At 45.1% G+C, this 19978-nt stretch overlaps 1 protein-coding gene across 1 annotated transcript in view; it reads left to right on the top strand.

The window, feature by feature from the left end:
* Positions 1-11174, top strand: part of GAN (gigaxonin) — a 49519-nt gene extending 38345 nt beyond the window's left edge. Inside the window, exons 10-11 of the mRNA XM_044255668.1 lie at positions 8230-8339; positions 8426-11174. Of these exons, the coding sequence (XP_044111603.1) occupies positions 8230-8339; positions 8426-8607 (292 nt within the window). The 3' untranslated portion in view covers positions 8608-11174. The remainder of the gene's footprint in view (positions 1-8229; positions 8340-8425) is intronic.
* Positions 11175-19978: the final 8804 nt, after the last annotated feature.

Genomic DNA, 19978 nt, shown 5'->3' with positions numbered 1-19978 from the left:
GTATGTCTCACCCGTCCCTGTCCCTGTCTGTTGATAGGACTTAAATCTGGCTGCAGAGTTTCTCAGTTTGCCCTTGATCTGCTATCAATTGCTAGAACTTTTCTGTTTCTGTCAGGTTGTTTTATATTAATAGTTAATAAGCTTTAAACGTAGGTGTAGTACTTGCTTTCAGTTCATAAGTATTAGACATAAGAATATGCCTCCTTCCTTGATATTTAAAAGCACTTCCAAATAAATTCATGGATCAGTAGTCTCCTTGTTTCTGAGCTGTCCAGTGTTAACTTTTTTAAGGTAAGCTCTCGCAGCCCTGAGATCACGAGTCTCATGTTCTACCAACGGAGCCAACCAGATGCCCACCCACGTTAGTTTTTAAATAATAGAATGAGGAAAGCTTCGTTTCTTTCGTCAATATATCTTAGAGGGTTCTTACTTGTTTGAGTGACTCTAGAGGCATACATAACTCTAAGTGCCTTGTGTTAACTCATTTGTAACCCATTCAGTCTTCAAAATAACCCTCTCAGTCCCTATGTGCTCTTTAGTCCTCTTTTAAAACAAAACACAGTGAGGTGAAATAATGTGTTCAGAGACACACAGGTAGCAAGTAGCAGAGCTAGAATTTGAACTTGGGCACTCTGGCCCAGAGGCCCCCTTTTCAGCCACCACTCTACATTGCATTAAAAATACAGGCTTTCCTGTAAAAATCTATAGGAAGAAAATAACATATAGCAGTAGTTTGTTTTTCAAAAGAGCAGATGTTTCCAAGTATGTTACATTTGCGTATTGTGGAAACTGTTGCCAGAGGACCAATCTGTATTAGATTGGAGACCATTTATTGTTTTTAAGTAATCTCTTGTCTTTCCTGCCTTTGTTCCCTATTTTTAGGTTAAAACTTTCCTGGAAAAATGCCATACCTTATTTTCTGTGTTTCTAATGAAAAGCAAAACTGTTTGAAGGAAAGCAAAGAAATTGCCATAAATTCTATCACGTCATAGTAACAACTTAATAATATTATCCAGAATGACGGGCCGCTCTGTTTCCATTCCCGGTGTCCCTGCTCTTCTAATACCAGCACCCTCGCAGTTCTCCGTACTCAGTGAGGCTTATCCTGCTTCTCTCTCACCCTTCACATCTTACCGGTGGCCAAGTCTTGTCTTCTTTTGTAGACTCTGGAATATTTCCCAGATCACTCACCCTCGTTTCTCTGCTCCTGCCCTCCCGTGTTCACTTCCTTGTGTGTGCAGTGGCATTAGCCTTCTAACTAGTTTTCCTAGATTTGGTCTGTTTGTGTTTTTGAAAGATTAATCTGACTTTGGTCATTTCGTTCTCCTTCTGGTAATTCTTGGTATTTCCCCTTTGCTCACCAAACAAAGATAACAGTACGTAGCCCGCTGCTGGGGTCCTCCATTGTCTGAGGTTAAGAGAAATGTTCAGTCTTTCCTAGTCTCTTCCCTCCATGTCCTGCACTCCGGCTCCTTTCTTAATCCGTCCTGTGTCTGACTGCCTCCATACACATGCTCAGCCTGGATGCCCCGCTTTTGTTTCTCTAGAATAGTCATGGTGACTGCTGAAATCAGGACCTGCCAGTTTCATCTTGTGGTCCCTGAATGTGTAACTGAGCAGACATGCTTGACAATGGGCAGAATCCCCATGTTGATTCTCTGACCTGTTGGGGGTGGGGGGGCATTATGGTAGGAGAGGCTGCTTGGAAGTCTCTGTAACTTTCCTACCAAGACAGAAAACCAAAAGCAGTTCTACATCCTTGAGGAATTTATAGAAATTAGTGCTACCATCAAGAACTTGAAAAATGCAGGAATGGAGCTACCTTTCATATCCCCACTTAAGTCATTTAGAAAAAGTAGAAAAGTCAGATGGATTTTGGAAAATGTCCATGTGCTTTCATAAACCTAATTCAGTGGTTACACTGATCACAGATTTAGTCCCAGATGTAGTGTCTTTCCGCAAATATTGTATCTTTATGCAACACAGACTCTGGCCTTGGTCCGCAGCTTTTGACCCCTGGTGCTTTTTCTTCGTACCAAGTTTGCAGGGGCCATCAGAAGCGGTTTGCTTTTGCCCATCAGGGCCAACAGGCCCCCTGCACTGTCTGGCTTCAGGGCTGTATCACTTCTGCTGTTTCCATATGTTAGTCCAGGGAGATCTTGATCACCTTGGTGTCCCGTGAAAGCATCATGTCGGTCTACTCCATTGACATTGTGGTGTTTGGATTGACGGTTAGGAGTGCTCCAAGTATTACAGACACCTTTGCAAGTCATGGGGAGCTGAACCTGCTCCTGACCACATCTGTTTCAGTCACGGCCCAGTCACCGGTAATCTGAACAGAAAAAATGGAATTCACATAATTATTTACTAGGAAGAGGTGGTTAACAGTGAGTGCAGAAACAGCTACTGTAGGAAGTGCAGCTACTACTACCTTTAGGGCTGAGGGCAGTACCCTAAGAAGGGGCAAACTGGGAAGAGACCTCCCTGCCCTGCAAGGGTATGGTGTGGCGACTGGGTTCAGGACGCTGCCTGTTGGGTGGCAGAAGACCTTGCTGAGGGCAGGCCCCTCTGGGTCCCCTGCACACTGCAGACAGCAGCTCTTGGGAAGGAGAAAAGCGACATCAACCCTGGCAAAGAAGCCCTTTGTGCTGCTGAGCCTCGTAGTCCCTCCAGCGCCCTCTACTGGCAAAGCCCACCACTGCATTTATCTTTTCAAGGCGGTTCATTTTCTCCATTGTGTTTTCTGTTTCATTGGTTTCTGCTCTTGTCTATATTATTTCCTTCTTTTACCTTCTTTGGGTTTATTCTGCCCTCTGTTTGCCAGCTTCTTCAGGTAGAATTTTAGATCTCTTCATTTCTTTACTGAAACCTTCATCTTTTCATCATAAGCATGTTTCCCTTTCTTTTTTGAACATAGTTGTAGTGGCCACATTCAGGTCCCCACCTGATGGATCTCCCGGCGTTCAGTTATCTTGGAGCTGGCGTCTGTGCATGGTTTGTTACCTCGAGAATCGGTTCTCATTTTTCTGGCTTTTGTTTTGTTGAGTAATTCGGGGTTGCACCCGAACATTGTGAATGGCGTGTTGTCGGGGACCTGAAGTCTCTTCCCATGCTCCAGAGTGTTGCACTGAGAGTTCTAGCAGGCCGTGCCCCTGGCTCGGCTCCTGGTAGGCTGTCAGGCCTGCAGCGCACGGCAGCTCTAGCCTGTCTCCGGTTCTGTAAGCCAGCCTCAGTTACAAGCACTCATGGTTCCGGAGTCAGTCCAAGACTTGGGACAAGCACATGCATGTAAAATTGGGTATCCTTCTCTACCTCTCGTCTTTCTGAGACTTCCATACGCTCTGGAGATTCTGGCTGCTCTGATTCTAGCGGCTACAAAGATGGCAGGTCTTCTCATGGGGTCTCTGCCCCCTGGAGCTGCCAGCGTCATGCCGCCTTTGGCCAAAGCTACCAAAGATCCAGAAACTCCTCCTCCTGGGTTGCTGGTTCTAGTTTTCCTTTCTTTCTCAAATCTGCCTGCTTTTGCTCAGTCTCCAGAGGCCTCGGGCACTTGTCTTTTGTATCTCACCCAGAGTTTGTAGCTGGAACTCTTATCCAGAGTTCCTCGCAGGGCAGTTGGCTCGTTAAGGGAGGGCTTCTTTCTCCCCCCGGAAACAGAAACCTCAGCAAAGCTCCCTCTGTCTTTACTTCTCCTCTCCAGCTGATTGTCCCCTGCCCTCTGCCATCTCTCCTTGCCTGTCTTTCCCTCCTACACTGCTCTTGCTGAAACTCGCTGCTCCAAGCCAGGCTTTAGTCTAAAGTCTCCTTCCTTGCTAATTCTAAGTGACCAGAGGACACATCCTGGTAGCCTCAAGTCCTGAGAAGTCTGTGTTTGAAAACATTGTAACTAAAAGCATACTATTGCTTCCTCCATTACAAAAGCGACTGCCACTTAGTGACGTCCACTAGGTGCTGGGTGCTATGTGATGTAATTTACACTGGCCGCTTCCTTCCATCCCTGCAAGTCCTTGAATGTTAGTGGTGGTGTTTGGTCTCCCCACTTCACAGATGATGGTTAGCTAAATTGTCCAAGGTCAACGAGGTGATAGATGGCAGAGAAAGAAGGCAAAACCATAGGCCTTTTATACCTGTTTAAAAACAAAACAAAACAAAACAAAAAACTGCACCTAAGACATGCTGCCATTCAGTTTTTTGTGTTAGTTTCATTTCATTCAAAGCTTCAGCGTCATATGAAAGAGATCATCTAGGATTGTTTTTCTGGAACTCAGGAACTCTGAGTCATTGATCTGCTTTGGAACAAATTTGGTAGATCATCTACATAGCCTGATTTCTTGAGCTTTGTTTAATTATTCCGGGGAAGAATAATGTGAGATTCTCAACTCTACAAAATTATGCCAAAATATTGTTGTATTCTGATACGCCTTTCAGTAAACAGTCTAGTTGTAGATGCTCATTTAGAAGTGGCAGTAACCCTCGTGAGCATACGCATGGCCCCATCATGGATTTGCGTAGAAGAGGTGTGTGCCTCTGCACAGGGGTTGGGCCTGGGTGTAGGGTTCAGCAGCAGACAAGGCCTGGGGACACTCTGATCAGCTTTGTTTGATTCAGAACCTGGGAAGAATTTAAATGTCAAGGTTGAGATATTTGTGTTTAGCCCTGAAGACATAAAATGTGAATAAGCCAGTTATAGTTTGATATTTTCAAACATTTTCTTTCAAAGGCCTCTTCAAGTCCCTATTTTCACTTTTCAATGATAGTTCTGGAATGTTTCCCTTCCCCTATTTCTTAGAGTCATTTTGACACCAGCGGCCAAACTGTATGCCCAGCTCCAGCAAACTGCTGGATACCGGTCAACATTCAGACGGAATGTGAATCAGAAGTTGAGTAAAGGTGTTTCAAATACGGAAGCTGTACCTTAGCTGTGTTCTGAGTTGTTATGTGATCTCGAATCATTTTGCTTCCATGTTTCTTAGAATTCAAAATATGGAAGTTGCTACTTTATAACAATCTGGCAAGAGTTCTTTGAAATCAAAGTGCTGTGCTTAATAAGAGAGTTTCACATTTGTATTTAACAGCCAGATGATTCAGGTCTAAGCCGCTGGCTTCTTGGACACTTGATGGCAGAGTTAGAGATACAGGAATAATGCCCACATGCTATCTGCTCCAATAACGAGTGTAGACCTGGACACTGGTAGTTCTGGAGGATTTAGATACATTCCAGAGTCTGAGACGGCTGCTATACCCCAGCTGTGTTGTTAGCTGTTAAAAGGAAATTGGTCCAGTCACCTTAAGTGAACATTATTACAAAGCAGAATCTACGGTTGTTAAGGTTGTTTGTTTTTTTTTTTAAAGATTTTATTTATTTATTTATTTGACAGAGAGAAATCACAAGTAGACGGAGAGGCAGGCAGAGAGAGAGGGGGGGAAACAGGCTCCCCGCTGAGCAGAGAGCCTGATGCGGGCCTCGATCCCAGGACCCTGAGATCATGACCTGAGCCGAAGGCAGCGGCTTAACCCTACTGAGCCACCCAGGCGCCCCTAAGGTTGTTTTTTTAAACAAAAACCACTTTAATTTTGGAATAATTTTACACTTTTAATTTTACACTTCTACACTTAAAAGTTGCAAAAATAAAGTCCCCATTAAGCCATTCACCGAGCTTTTCTTTGTGTTAACGTCTTATGTAACCATAGTGCCGACGTCAAAACCAAGGTATTTATGTTGGTACGGTATTGATAAGTAAACTATAGTCTTTTTATTTTTTAAAGATTTATTTATTTGACAGAGAGAGACCCAGTGAGAGAGAGAACACAGCAGAGGGGAGAGGGAGAAGCAGACTCCCTGATGCGGGGCTCGATCCCAGGACTCTGGGATCATGACCTGAGCCAAAGGCAGACACTTAACGACTGAGCCACCCAAGTGCCCCTAGTCTTTACTCCAATTACACCAGCTCGTCCACTCAGCTCTCTTTTCCCTTTGCTCTGAGATGCCATGCGGGATCCCACAACACACTGTGTTGTGTTTCTTTACTCTTTTTTTTTTCTTTTTAAAGATTTTATTTCTTTCTTTATTTGACAGAGAGAGAGATCACAAGTAGGCAGAGAGGCAAGCGGAGGAGGTGAAGGAGGGGGAAGCAGATCTTTGCTGAGCAGAGAGCCTGATGAGGGGCTCTATCCCAGGACCTTGAGATCATGACCTGAGCCGAAGGCAGAGGCTTAACCCACTGAACCACCCAGGCACCCCTCTTTAGTCTTTTTTAACCTGTGATGTTCCCTTGGTCTTTCCCTACCTTTCATGACCATGATATTCTTGAAGATAATGGGTGTATGTAGCTCTTTATTTGGATTTGTCTGATGATTTCTCATGATCAAGCTGAGGTTAGGCATTTTTGGCAGGAACACCACCGAGGTGATGCACGCCGTTGAGGAGGACGTGCTGTCTCCATGTCTTAGTACTGGTGACACTGACGTTGATTACCTTGTTAAGGTGGGGTCTCTTGGGTTTCACCACTATAACGTTGCCGTTCTTTCCTTTTACTTTACAAAAATCCTGGAAGATATCATTGAGAATATGCACCATTTCTTCTCAAACTTTGACCACTAAAAGCACCTGTCAGTGGACCCACGCTGCGGTCACTATAACTATGGTGGTTTCCTGATGCTGGTCTGTTTCCCTCATTCTGTCTGCATTTGTTAACTGGAATTCTGTAAAGAGAAGACCTGTCCCTTCTCCCTGTTTGTTTGTTTTTTTTTTTTTTTTTTTTGATGTATTAAGTTATTTAGTCGTATCAGTATAGACTCAGGAATATTTATTTTATTCTGTGTGTTTTAAATCCAGTACTCTCATTATTTATTTTGTTGCTTTGTTGTTCCGACTCTGGCCATTGGGAACACCTTCCTATTAGCTCCGTGTCCCTTGGACACACCGCCCTTCTGTAAGCACTTCCTGTCTGGCAGCATAAGATGCTTCAGACACCTCTCTTGTGTTCTCTCTCAGCGGGGGAATCGGCCACCTCTTTGTGGAGCCCTGGATCCTTTTTGTGCTTATTAAATTGATTTTCAGCAGAAGTGCCAAGGCAATTTAGTGAGGGAAGAAACATCTCTTCAGCAAATGATGCTGGAGCGATTAGATATCTGTGTGGAGGACCAGTGAGCTTCTGCCTCACACCATACCCAAAATGCAACTTGAAATGCATTGTAAGACCTGAACATAAAAGCCGCAACTATGAAATCTCCAGTAAAAAGTATAGGGAGGAAAACCTTTGCAACCTTGGGATAGGCAGGGATTTCCTAGAAGGACACAGAAAGCAAGAACTGTTTAAAAAACGAAACAACAGCAACAAAAAATGGAACTTGTCAAAATTAAAAACTGTTCTTTGGAAGGCTCCATTAAGAAAATGAAAAGATAATCGATAAGCTGAGGAAAATATTCACGATATATGTATCTAACAAAGGACTTGCATAAAAAGACAAAGAATCTTACAGTTCAGTGGGAAGACAAAACCCCAATTTAAAAAATGAGCAACTCTTTGAGCAGACGTTTCACAAAGGAAGACAGATGCAGTGGCCAGTGAGCGCACACGGAGTCAGCCGGCCTCCGTCTTCTCAGCCCGCACCACTAACACGGCCACAGTCAGAAACACCGTCAGGAGTGAGAGCAGGAGGTGATGCCAAGCGGTTGGAATTCCCAGATGCTGCTGATCGGAAGGCAGAATGGCACAGCCCTTTGGAAAACAGTGCAGCATTTTATCATCCGGTGGAATATATGTTAAACCATATAACCAGTCACTTCCGTGACATGATATCCACCAAGACGATTCGCTCTCCGGTGCCCACAACAGCTTTATTCACCATAACCAGACACTGGCAGTTCCCCAGATGAACACGGGCAGGTGCGCAGATAAACAAATTCTAGTCTCTCCGTATCATGGAATACCACTTAAAAAGAAACAGATTAACGATGCAAGCAACTGTGTAGATGAATCCCAGGAACATGGTGCTGAGCAAAAGAAGCAGGTTGAAAAGTGCTTGCTCTTTATGTTTCAGTGCAGGTGACATTCTAGCACAGGCCAGACTAGTATCCAGAGTGGCAGGAAGGAACTCAGCAGTTACCTGGGTTGAGCTGAACTGGCACGGTGCCTAGTCCTGTTGGCTCACCGAGTTGTGTCAGCTTCCTAGACCTTGCGGTTATCCTCTTGACGTCCTTGGTTTTGCCCGTGTGTTCGCTTGCAGATGGATCTATCTTAACGACCAGAACTTGTGCATCCCCGCCAGCTCCTCTTTTGTGTACGGAGCTGTGCCCATAGGAGCCAGTATTTACGTTATCGGAGACCTCGATACAGGTAAGACCCTCGTGGTGATGTTGCTGGATGTGTTTCCCAGTGACTCCACGGCACATTTGTCACCTCTGCTGCTTCTCGCGGTCTAGGTACCAATTACGACTACGTGCGTGAGTTTAAAAGAAGCACAGGGACCTGGCACCACACGAAGCCACTCCTTCCGTCCGACCTTCGCCGCACCGGGTGCGCAGCCTTACGCATTGCAAATTGCAAGCTTTTCCGCCTGCAGCTCCAGCAAGGCTTGTTCCGTATCCGTGTCCATTCACCTTGAAGAGGGGGCCGGAGCAGAGGCAAAGCTCCCAACCAAGCGCACCGTGATACAGCTTTCTGCGAGGGGAACAGAGGTGGCAGCCGAAACTTGCTCTGTGTGCCGGGCTTTGTATGGTAACTCTGGTGGTTTTACTGTAATGCTTAGAAGCCTAAGGTTCCGCTCTCGATGGGGAGAACCCGTAACTGTGGAGAAAGCTCCCTTGGAGGAATCCCGTCCTCCACTTAGATGTGTCTGCAGACAGACGGAGGCTAGGCACTGTCAAAGGGAGAAGGGAAGTGGGAATCGGTATCATGTAAAATATTGAAGTTAGAATCCTAAGGTGCATTTTCCCTGAAGGGAACTCATATCTGAGTGACTGCTGTGTTCGAGTACCTGGCTTTGGTAAACAAACGAAAATCCGTATATGCAAATCAACATATCCAAACATACCAAGATTGTTTTCCTACTGCACTTGGAAGGAAATGTCATGCCTAACCCTGCCTGACCGATCAAGGTTTGTGCCTAAAATGTTAGATTGGACTGTATACCAGTTAGTGTCCATTTACTACTAGTGCTGTGTCCGAAGACTCTTTTTTAAACTATATTATCATGAATTGAAACTAAGATAAAATTTCTCGTTTACGACATTCTATCTTGGTCATCTAAAGGTTCAGTAAATCCATGAGTCAGGTTGCAGCCCTCATGTGAATTTAAGAGAAGTTGCTAACTTCTGTATTAATTCAGATCCATCATGCCATAATTTCTGGGGTAGTTCTCCTGGAGTTTGTGAAGGATTCATGCAGTGCTGTTCCTCCCTGCAAATAATCAGAACCGTTTTATAAACACGAGGTTATTAAGCAGAGTAGGAGATTTTCTAGAAGAAAGACATAAGTCAGACACATCATAAAGGTCTGCTGTGACTACAAAAACTGTCCAGACAAAATATATAGGGATCAAAAACTTCAATCTGTCCGAAAGCACACAAAGTCTTGTTTACTACTGTTTAAGATTGAAAACTTGTTTTAGAACGCGCACCTGCATAAGAATCTAGTCTTTATAGCAGAATTTTCTCAGTGCCGTTTACTAGCAAGAGTTTTAGACAAATTATGTTATAAGTAAAGTTTGGCTGGTAGAATAAACTACCTCAACTTAATTTCATTCTGTTCATAGTAGAGCGAATTATCTCTTCCTCCACTCCCTGCCCCCCCCACTCCCATGTCACCCCACTTCCTGTTGGGGGAAGAAGTCTGTCATTAGTAGCACTTATTTTATAAGATACTTTGTTTTCCATTCAAATTCTGCCACCTTAGTGTGCAATCAGAGACTTCAGAGTGCTTGATGACATCATAATTTGAATTTTATGCAATATCAGATTTCTAATCAATTTAATACAGAGCTCTTCATTTCTAATTGTTTCCTACAGCTTTTTCCCCCCTCTTGGTAAATGGCTGTAAGAAGCAGTATTTTGTCTTAATAATTAATAAATGTATAATTGTATCCTTTGGTTACAAATTTGAGAATAGGAGTTTCTTCTGGAAACTTCCTAGATGGAATGCTTGTATGCTGTTAACAACATGCATATGAAACATGGCTTATGTTCCGCTCCCCCAGCACCATGAATAGAAAAAAGGGTTACCCCCTCTCTGCAGATTTTTTTTTCTTACACCTACTAGGAGTCAGTACAATGCTATAAAAGTTGCCGGGAGAAGCCTTGCCTGTGGGGGTTCTAAAGAGTGTTGTGTGTGGCAGGAGATCCTAGTAGAAGAAGGCATGCGGTGTTTATCTTCTGTATCAGAGGCACTAGGCCAGATTTGCCACACGTTCCTGTAACACAGTCAAATCCAGTGTATAAAGCAAAGCTGACCTTTTTTCCTTTGTATTGTGTACCAGTCAGCTGTAGTCTGCACACCTTCCCAGTGATGCCTGGGGTATCTTTTCATCAAAACAAGCCACGCGACCACAGCAGAGAAAGCAAACTTCTTTTTCCAATTAGAGATTCATTTTTTAGGGGAAACAAATCGCTGAAAAAGTGAATTTTCTTTGGTAGCATATCCTGTACAGAACAGAACCTTGGCCTTCAGAAGTTGCAGCTGGGGTACGTTTAAGCAATGACTGATGTCCTATGGAAGCCGTGACAGTCAGCAACTCCCTTTCTTTAATTTCTGAGGCTTAAAATTCTTCCCAGTCTACGCCAGGCCCCTCCAAGGAGACAGTTCATTGTTTAGGAGTGAATGAGTCCCTGTTGCAATACTTTCAGTGCCTGCATGACTTGGTCAATTCATTTTATAAAAACAGTTCTTTTTTAAGTTTTTTATGCAGTTCATTGACACAGTAGCTGCAGAAATTAGGTAATGTTTTTTAAAATAAATTTGCCACATAATATGGGATGCTATCACCAACAGTAGCTGCTAAGTGCCAAACTGTTATTTTCCTATATATAATATATATATTAAAATACTACGTTGAAGTGTAGGAATATATTTAATTTTATTATGTTCGAAAATTAATTATGACCTTTTTTTGTAAATGACCATGACTTCGGTATTGTGAAATAAATTTTAACTCATTTCATGCAGGTTTAACATTCCGCTTATGCCTTGAAACATGTTTTCTTGATAAATTTTTTAATACTTCTTTTTCACAAGGCACTTTTACCAGGCATAGGTTGGATTTGGCAGTTGAGGATAGATCTTAAAATTTTAAATAAAATACCTTTGGGGGTAGTGCAATGTATTTTCATTATCCCTCCAACAGAAGGAAAGTTGTCTCAGGTTAGAGTCAGTGAATATTTAAAGGATCTCTCCTAGGCTGCGGTCTAAAGTAGGCTTGTTTGTTTGTTTGTTTGTTTAATGCATCCAAATATAAATTTTTGAAGAGGTAAGTGTTTAATTCAAGATGAAGTGGTTTGTTTGGGATTTATTTTCGTGAGTGTGAGAGTGCTTGTATCCTGCGAGACGGAGAAGCGTGAGAGGGAGAGGATGTGTGTGTGTGTGTGTGTGTGTTATGGGACTTGGTAAGTGTGTTTCTATATGTTTACTTGTTCAATTGTAGTTCAAGACTACATATATTACTGTCTTCTGGTGCTTCAGATAAATTCTTGAGCCCGTGGCCCTTCAGTTTATACTACTGAGTTAAACTCACGTTGGGTGTAAATATTCAGAGTTGAGGTTGGTAGGAAGTCTTACTTGGTGTTTGCATTTCTTTAGTGGGATTAAGAACAGTGTTCACCAACTAGTATAGTTGGTAGGCTATAAAGATTTGGCCTAAGAAATTTTTAAATTCATTGCTTATTTCATCAGTTCTTTATTTCATTGCTGTGAGGCATTGATAGCTAACAGTAGGCTTTGCTCAGACTGCAACAACCAAAAAAGAGTATTTGGGCAATGATGGATGGTATATTCTTTGTACTGAACGGTCTGGTTACGTCACCACTTCAACAACGCTTTGACGGTGCCATTTTTATAATTTATAAGTGGAGGGTGGGGTTCCAGGAAGCACATCCTTACACTGACCTGGTAGAGATAGGGCTGTCTTTGCCATGGTGCCTCATTACTTGTGGTAGTAATTGGGTTTTTGGAGACATTCTTTAGCTGCCTTGGTCCGTTGGGGTTCCATTTGGTGCATTCCTGCTTCAGTGTACCCAACCAAAAAGTTTTCCAAGGAGGGCTGAAAACACTGCAGTATTGCTTCTTGCTGGCCTGCTTGATTCCAGAGTCTCTTGTGGTCAGATAAGGACATCTGGTTATCTGGGGAAAGAATGAGGTGGCACTTGGCATAGATTTAAAAGGCACTGGAACCCCCTTAAGCACCTGGTGAGGGGGAAGGGTAAGACTGCCTTGTTCTGTGGCTGCCCCTCACAAAGTTGGGGAGCCTTCGGGAGCCAAGGAGAGAGCAGACTTCCAGTTACTACAGAAAAGCTGTCCTGGGTTTAATCAGCAAATGCTTCTAGCGCCCCGGCCAAAAATTCTGTTGGGATTTCTGGAGAGCTTTCATGCTGCCCTCCCTCTAGATGGTCAACTCCTTGTGGGCAGCGACCCTGACTTGGCCATCTGCTAATCCCAGTGCTTGGCACACATCAGGCAGCCAGTAAATGGTTGGCCACACGGTACAGTACTCTTGTTGTCAAAATGATGTTTATCACTGGATTGAAAAGTCCTCTCCATGAGCGACTCATTTTGCTGGAACTTTGTGCACGGACGAGCTGGCCTCACGTTGTAGGGTGAGAACCTAGTACAGAAGAAAAAAAAAATGTAAAGTGCCTGACATACAGATGCAGACGTCTTTGATGTCCGTATGGTTCTGTAGGATTTGGGGACCCTATCCTCAGCAATCGTAATGCTGTTTATCACCCTTAGTGTTGGGTTTTAGTTATTGTTTTGTACATGTGGTTCCAAGCCTTTTCCAGAACATACTGCTTGGATCCTCACATCTCCGTGATGGGTGCAGCACCCCCCGCCCTCGGACAGGGAGCAGTCTCTCCGGCCCAGTAGATGTGGCCTCGTTCCCCACCTCACATGTGAGCAGAAACCATTATCATTTCACTGTTCAGCCTTTGAGACTCCCACTTAGTTTTCTAGGTGTACAAGTATTTTTAGTCGTAAAATAATCTTTTGTGGTATAACTTAAAGCCCCAAACATGTCCTTCACAAGTTACAGATGTAAGCTGAAAGGTGTTTGGTTTTCTTTGTCCATTAGCCAGAGGAAATTTGAGAATTTATGAAGGTCGTAAGAACAGGAGTACTACGTATTCGTGTTTGACAGAGAAGCACTTTTTCCTTTTAAAGATCTGAAGCATCATTTATACTACTTTTCTTACCACATCTGAAATCAGTGAGGGAGAAGGGATTGTGTCTTAGAGTGCTGGAGAAGGTATTTTGCTAGCTTGCTAATAACGCCTGAAGTACTCTTTCTAGCCGGGTCAGGAATGATAGAGATGTGTGGTATGCTGGTGAGGGGTAACCCACTTGCCCATATGGAAGAAGAACATGAAATCAGGTTGAGGCTTTGCTGCCTGCTGGTGGTCAAGTCAATACTATGGAAATAGAGACTTCTGTGATTTTTTTGGCAAGCCAACTGATAAAACATTTAAAACGTGTGTATTTTTCGGAAGCGATTCTATTTTGAATCTATTTGAATCTATCTATTTTGAATCCTAACTCTGTCTATCTCAGCTTTGTCCCAGGGCCGTCCCTGTGTTTACGTGACACCTAAGGAGCTCGGTTACGACTCTGTTCCTTGGTGTAAGTGCCCGCGATTGAGGAAAGTGTGTTCGCGTTCCCTTCTGTCCCTGAAGTTCTCTAACTGATCTGATTGGGTCTTTAAACTTCCCCCGCTTCCTCATCACATCACATATCTGCAAATAAAACAGCTTTGCATCATGGCCTATGGCAGAACACCTGTCACCTTCGCTTTTTCTTTTTTGAGATTAAAAACTAATACTTTAAAATTGCTGCTCAGCTGAAATTTAGGCTAGATACTAGAGTTCGATATTGATGTCGTCATGGCCCAGCGAAGCTGCTGTCAATGCTTCCGTCAGTGTGATCTGTGTTAGAGAAGTCACGAGCCGGAGCGGGGAGGCAGCCTGCGCAGTCGGTGCACACGCTGCCTTCGTTCGGATCTGGCCATTCACGTGACCCGTACTGACACACGGCCGCTCCAGATCGTTCGGACCCCAAGCAGATGCAGGCTCATCCTTCTTTCTGATCGGCAAATTATATTTATTAGATCTTTATTTTTAGCATTTCCACAAAAATCATAGATTTGAAAATACCTTGTTTTTATTTTCCTCCTCATCAATTACAAATAAAGTGAACGTTAGAACCTTGAGTTACATTTTTTCCAGTTAAACCTGGGAACTTGGTATAAATATGACTATACATAGCTCTCTTTATCATGTTTCCTGTTTAGGGGGATGAGAATTACCTGCACTTATTCCCTTGTTCTTTGTGTTTATAGGAAAAACTCCGTTTTCGGCTACCTCATTATGTAGTGTTGTGCTTGATCCCCTGCCAATTTAGGAGAATTCAACACATTCTGTCCTTTAACAAAAGCCTGGAAGCAAGCAGCGGGCGGCCTTGAGGAATACAATTCTCTAAGGCATATTTTCCATTTTACTACTTTTTTTTTTTTTTAAATAGGCACTTTTAATCAGGAGGAACAATCGTTCTCCTAGAGCTGCTGCAAAGTGATTACTTGAAACTCAACTTGAACTTTAAAGAGTCTTTAAAAGACTGTGTTTTCATAACGTAGAGAAGAGGTATATTGAAACAGCACTGCTGTGTGAAACAGAGGGCCTGCGCCCCATCCCGCTAGGACCAGACGGGAGAGGGTGTCTGTGGAATCAGACCCAGAGTTTGGAGCGGACATGCCTGGGGCTGTTGTGCTCCATTGTCTACAAGGTGCTACTGCCAGCGGCTTAAGGAGCTCTTAAGTGTAATTCCATGAATTTGTTTCCCAAGAATCTTTAATTTTGATGAAAATTGAGGTTCATTCGTAGATACCTCTTCTCTCTTGGTTCTCACAGTCTAGGGTTTTTTTGTTGTGTTTTTTTTTAAGATTTTATTTATTTATTTGACAGAGATCACAAGTAGGCAGAGAGGCAGGCGGGTGGGGGGCGGCGGGGGGAAGCAGGCTCCCCGCTGAGCAGAGAGCCCAACTCGGGGCTCGATCCCAGGACCCTGGGATCATGACCTGAGCCGAAGGCAGAGGCTTTAACCCACTGAGCCACCCAGGCGCCCCAGTCTAGGGTTTTAAAATGAAATCTAAAAGTGTTTCCGAAGTACAGGGTTGAGGTTGACCACACAACACAGAATTGTGTTCTACTTAAAATGATGTGTGAGTGGATTTGCTTTGAGCGTCAGTGGAACGTGCCTTCTGCATGTGGCTCTGTCCTCGCCTGTGTCTGTCAGCTTCCCTGGTCCGTAAGCTCGGGGGAGCCATGAGGTCCACCGATTCCTGCAGTCAGACCTTCCCTTCCCAGAGTGGTTTCTCACGGGAATGACCCAGCATCCCCAGTGCCCAAAAGAGTTACGCCCATTCCTAAAGACCTAGCGTACCGGGAATCACTCACGGACCAGGTGAGACCTAACAGCGGAACTGTCATTGAGCTCTAACGTGATCTAGTTTTCCAGCCTGTACTTTTTTAGAACGAAAGGCAGAGTTTCCCCCCATGTGACAGTACATCCGCATCTCCTGGGGCTAGCAGCCGGCATGAGACCTTCCCTAAGTGGTTTCCGAGCGAACCAAGACTTAGGGCCTTTGAGCCCCAACCTTTTTATTTCAGTTATTTTGAGGAAAACATGTATAAATACTTGGTGTACTTTCCCAGGCAAACCTAGTCGCTGCAAGGATCCAGGCCGTGGTGCTGGGTGTGGGTGGGTTCAAAGACCAGGACTGCAGACTGTGACATTCAGGAGTCCTGCAGCCCTAGAGCCCAGTTCCTTACCTGCAAATGTCGGGTAAACGGGGGTGGTTACCTGTTTGGGCTGCTTCAAAGATCAGGCCCATAATGAAGGTGAGAACCTGGCAGCCCATGTTTCACCCGTAGCTGTGGCCACTGTGGCCACTCAGCTCAGCCTCGGGTCCCTGATGCTGAGCCCCAGGGAGGAGGACAGCACTGCCCTCATTGTGTATCCTGGCCTTCGCACTTCCCCATTAGAACCTCTGCTGCCACGAGGTCTATGAGTAAACGAACATTTGTGTTGATAAAATGATTTCCTTTCTGGACCTCTGCCACTGCTGTCCTTCCGCTGCTCTAATATTTGAATTCAGGGTGATTCTGTAGAGCTGAACCATCCTAGAATATGTGCTTGGAACATTGAGAGTTGTTTTAGATAAACCTCAATTAAGAATTTGCCTAATGAAACCCTTAAAACTCTTTACCAAAGTTTAATCTTTGTTTTTCCCCTAAGATGTCACAGGTAGTGACCTACACTGGTCACATCAACTGTAGATATTTTAGATCTCTGCTCCAGATCAGTATACCTGTTCTCTCTCAACTTGGATGCTATGTGAAACTTAAACAAACAAACAAAATTTGTGTTACAAGTGTGTGTGTATGTGTCGCAGTTTTGCACCTTCAAATAAAGTAGGGCTATTTAAGTAAATGATTCAGAAAGTGAGCTCCTTAAACCCTTCCATACAGTCACTTTCTCTCTGGTTCCCACCCAGGGACCAGCAGATGTGGCAGCATGGAAGGCATTCTATAAAGCCGTTCTGGCTCTCTGTGAAGAAGCAAAGGAAGGAGGAACAGGGCTGAGAGGGCTGAGAAGTGGACGACACAGTCTTGACAGATAGCGCTGCTGCAAACGGCCACAGGGGCCCTGGCCGTTTGTGACACTTTTCTTAGCCACGTGTTTAAAGACCTAGAAGGCTGAGAAAAGTGCTCCGAGGGATTACGGGTCTGTTGGGTGTGAGGCTCCCCCAGCGCTGTGACAATCTGATAGAGTCTCACATCCAGGTTTAGAAAAGATAGTTCCTAAATGAAAAAGAAAAAAGGGGTGGGGCCGGGAATCACTGATAATTTGAACATAAGCCAAGTATTGAAAAACAAGAATGGGGCGCCTGGCTGGCTCAGTCGGCAGAGCGTATGGCTCTTGATCTCAGGGTCGTGAGCTCAAGCCCCACTTTGGGCTTAGAGCATAGTTTTAAAAATAAATTAAAAAGGAAAAAAAAAAAAGAATAGTGTTTGTGTGTGGGACTGGTAGCTAGAAAAGGAAGTGTCTTGTACTACTTGGTCCACCGGCTGCACTGATGGACGCTGGGACCATGGCATTTAGCCGCCAGTTCCAGGTGCCACCATTGGAGAGGCCTGAGACACAGGCCTATGGGGACTTGTTTAGAACACGCAGGTGTGCGTGGCTCAGGCCAACATCGGACATTGAGACAGAGTGGCCTCATGGTAAGGTAGGAACCCTCCGTGGCTCTGAGCGCTTGTCTTTGAACATGCCACCTAGGAGAGCCCTTGTAGCTGTGACCAGCTGCATGACCACGTCTGTGCATGAGTGCTTTGTGCCTAGATATGGGTCACCGTCTCCAAAGCTCCTTGCAGACAAACAGCTTAGTTAAAAAAAAAAAAAAAATGGGGTGGGTGAGTTTGTACTTCTGCACTGATTTGGGGGAGAAGAGCCTTTGTTCCTTTCAACCTGTGCTCCCTCCTCCTTTCCTCCCTGACCACCTCCTGTCCACAGCCTCCTGACTGTGGCCTCTGGCCAACAGCCACATCCTTCTTCAGCAGAACTTTCAGAAATAGGCACAATTCTAGAGATTTCTCTAAAACCATATTGTTGACTGGAACCGCAATTCTTGCTTTTTATCTACTTTTTGCTTGAAATCTGTCGGTATCTTTGCAGATGTAAGAAAGCTGATAAGTAAAAATTGCATTCTTTCAAGTAGGACTTAGGTAACGGAGGCCAGGAATGCTCTCGAGGGGGCTTGTATGCTGGGCCCCCTGGCTGGCCGACCTCTCCAGACCCTTTCCAGCTCAATGAAGTCTTATCGTTCTTTGAGAAGAGTTTCCAAGGGATCTGATTCCTCTTGTGATTTTGCTTTCCCTCTTCTATGAAGCTACAAGGCAGTCTTAGTCCTGGAGGGGAGGGAGGCTGCCCCTCACTCCATGTGTCTCTTCCGGCCCTCCCCGGCCTTGGCGAAGATCTGCCCCAAAACAGGAACCAAGCATCAGCCAAGGTGTGCACCCAGGTCCTCAGGGGTGGAGGGGGGCTGTCTGGGCTCCCCCATCTCTTGGGTGCATTTTCTGATTTCTCGAGTCGTCTTGGCTTACTAATAAGCTCTGTTTGAACCAGTGTTGGCTTTCCTCCCCACGTCCCACTGTGGTTGCCCAAAGACCCTGCTGGAGGGTTTCCAGGAAGCAGGCTCGTCCTCAGTTGACACGTCTCTCTGCACCAGTTAGGGACTTCAGTCGGGGTGGGAGAGGTCATTCCGGTCTTGTTTTCAAGGGTCCTCTTACGTCTGCTTGGCCTTCCCGCCCTGCCTCTGTTCCTCATCCCACACCTGTCCCAACTAGGGGTTTTAACTGCATATAAAGTGTGTATCCCAGAAAGGGGGAAAACAAAACAAACAAAAATAATAATAATAATAATAATAAATAAAATTTAAAAAAAAAAACAAAACCCTCTTCTTGTTTCCCAGCCCGTTAGCCTGAAAATATTTACTGAAAAGGCATCTTCTGGGAACTCCTAACCCAGCCTTTGTGACTAGCACTTTCCACAGCCAGCTGGCCCTGGCTGCAAGAGAGCCAGACCTGTCTCCCAGGCTCCAGGGAGCTTCCCAGAGTCCAGACCGCCCTGCTCCTCCCTGGGTAGAGCTCAGGGCCAGAGCCTCCCCTCTGAGGCACGGCCGGCTCTAGACAAGTAGAGCCTCGCGGGGGCCCAGCTCGGCCGCCTCCCTCACAGGCTCCTCGCTGAGCCAAGAGAAGGGGCTCCAGATGCCACACGTACTACCTCAGCACCCAGCCTCAAGGCACTGTGTGGCCCCCACATCGCCTGGCGAGGCCTACTGGGGGGTCCTGGGGGGCTGGCCTGGGCCCCTGCCGCCTGCACACCCGCCGTGGGGCTCATCTGGGGGCTTGGGACCTGCACCGTCCTCTCGAGCATTCGGGAGAGCATAGCAAGACCGTGGTCTCCTTTTTCAAACTCTTCCATAGCTCTGACTTCAAAACATGCCGCTCAAATTGTGAGTAGAATCAGAAATTAGAATTGCTCATTTACAATCAAGGAGACCATCTTTTCATATTTTTTTCAAAAGAAAAAAATATGCTTCAGAAGAAGCTTCAGAAGAAGCTTCAGAAGAAACTCCAGAAGATAACATGTATTACTGTTAATCTAGCATGTGCTTACTGACTTTGACTCTTAACGCTTTGTTTAAAAAACAAAACAAAACAAAAAAAACAACTATGTAGGAACTGGTGCATGGGGCAAAAGGGTGTGATCAGCTTAAAAACCAATTTACGTGGGTTCACAGCATCTTCTTCCCTCCTTGGGACCTCAGAGTTCAGGTTCTCCGTGAAAACAGTCCCATTCCGCGGGGCAGGTAACTTTGTGGCAGGAGATGTATCAAGAGGCCTTTAGTGGAGACAAGCACAGACTCTGTGGCAACACTCGCTTAATTCAGCCATCAGTGGCTTTTTCTGCTGATGGGATGCTTTTTCTTTGGACTCCCTTGTAACACAGCTTTCATTTGTTTCCTCGCTCCTGCACCCCTCCCTGTCGCCAGGGACACAGCAATGCCTATTTTGTTTCGAATCCTCCCATTTGTGAATCCTGACAGCCGAACAGCGGGAATCATGGCCTCGGCCCAGCAGTCGAGCGCTCCCGGCAGCCTCCCGTGCACGGGTGTCCCTCCCTGAACCGGGGCGGGCCGCGCTGCTTCTGCTACG

This window comes from Neovison vison, chromosome 7 (genome assembly GCF_020171115.1).
Source record: "Neovison vison isolate M4711 chromosome 7, ASM_NN_V1, whole genome shotgun sequence".
In the NCBI taxonomy this organism is placed as follows: Eukaryota; Metazoa; Chordata; class Mammalia; order Carnivora; family Mustelidae; genus Neogale; species Neogale vison.
This window is presented reverse-complemented; position numbering and strand designations above follow the sequence as displayed.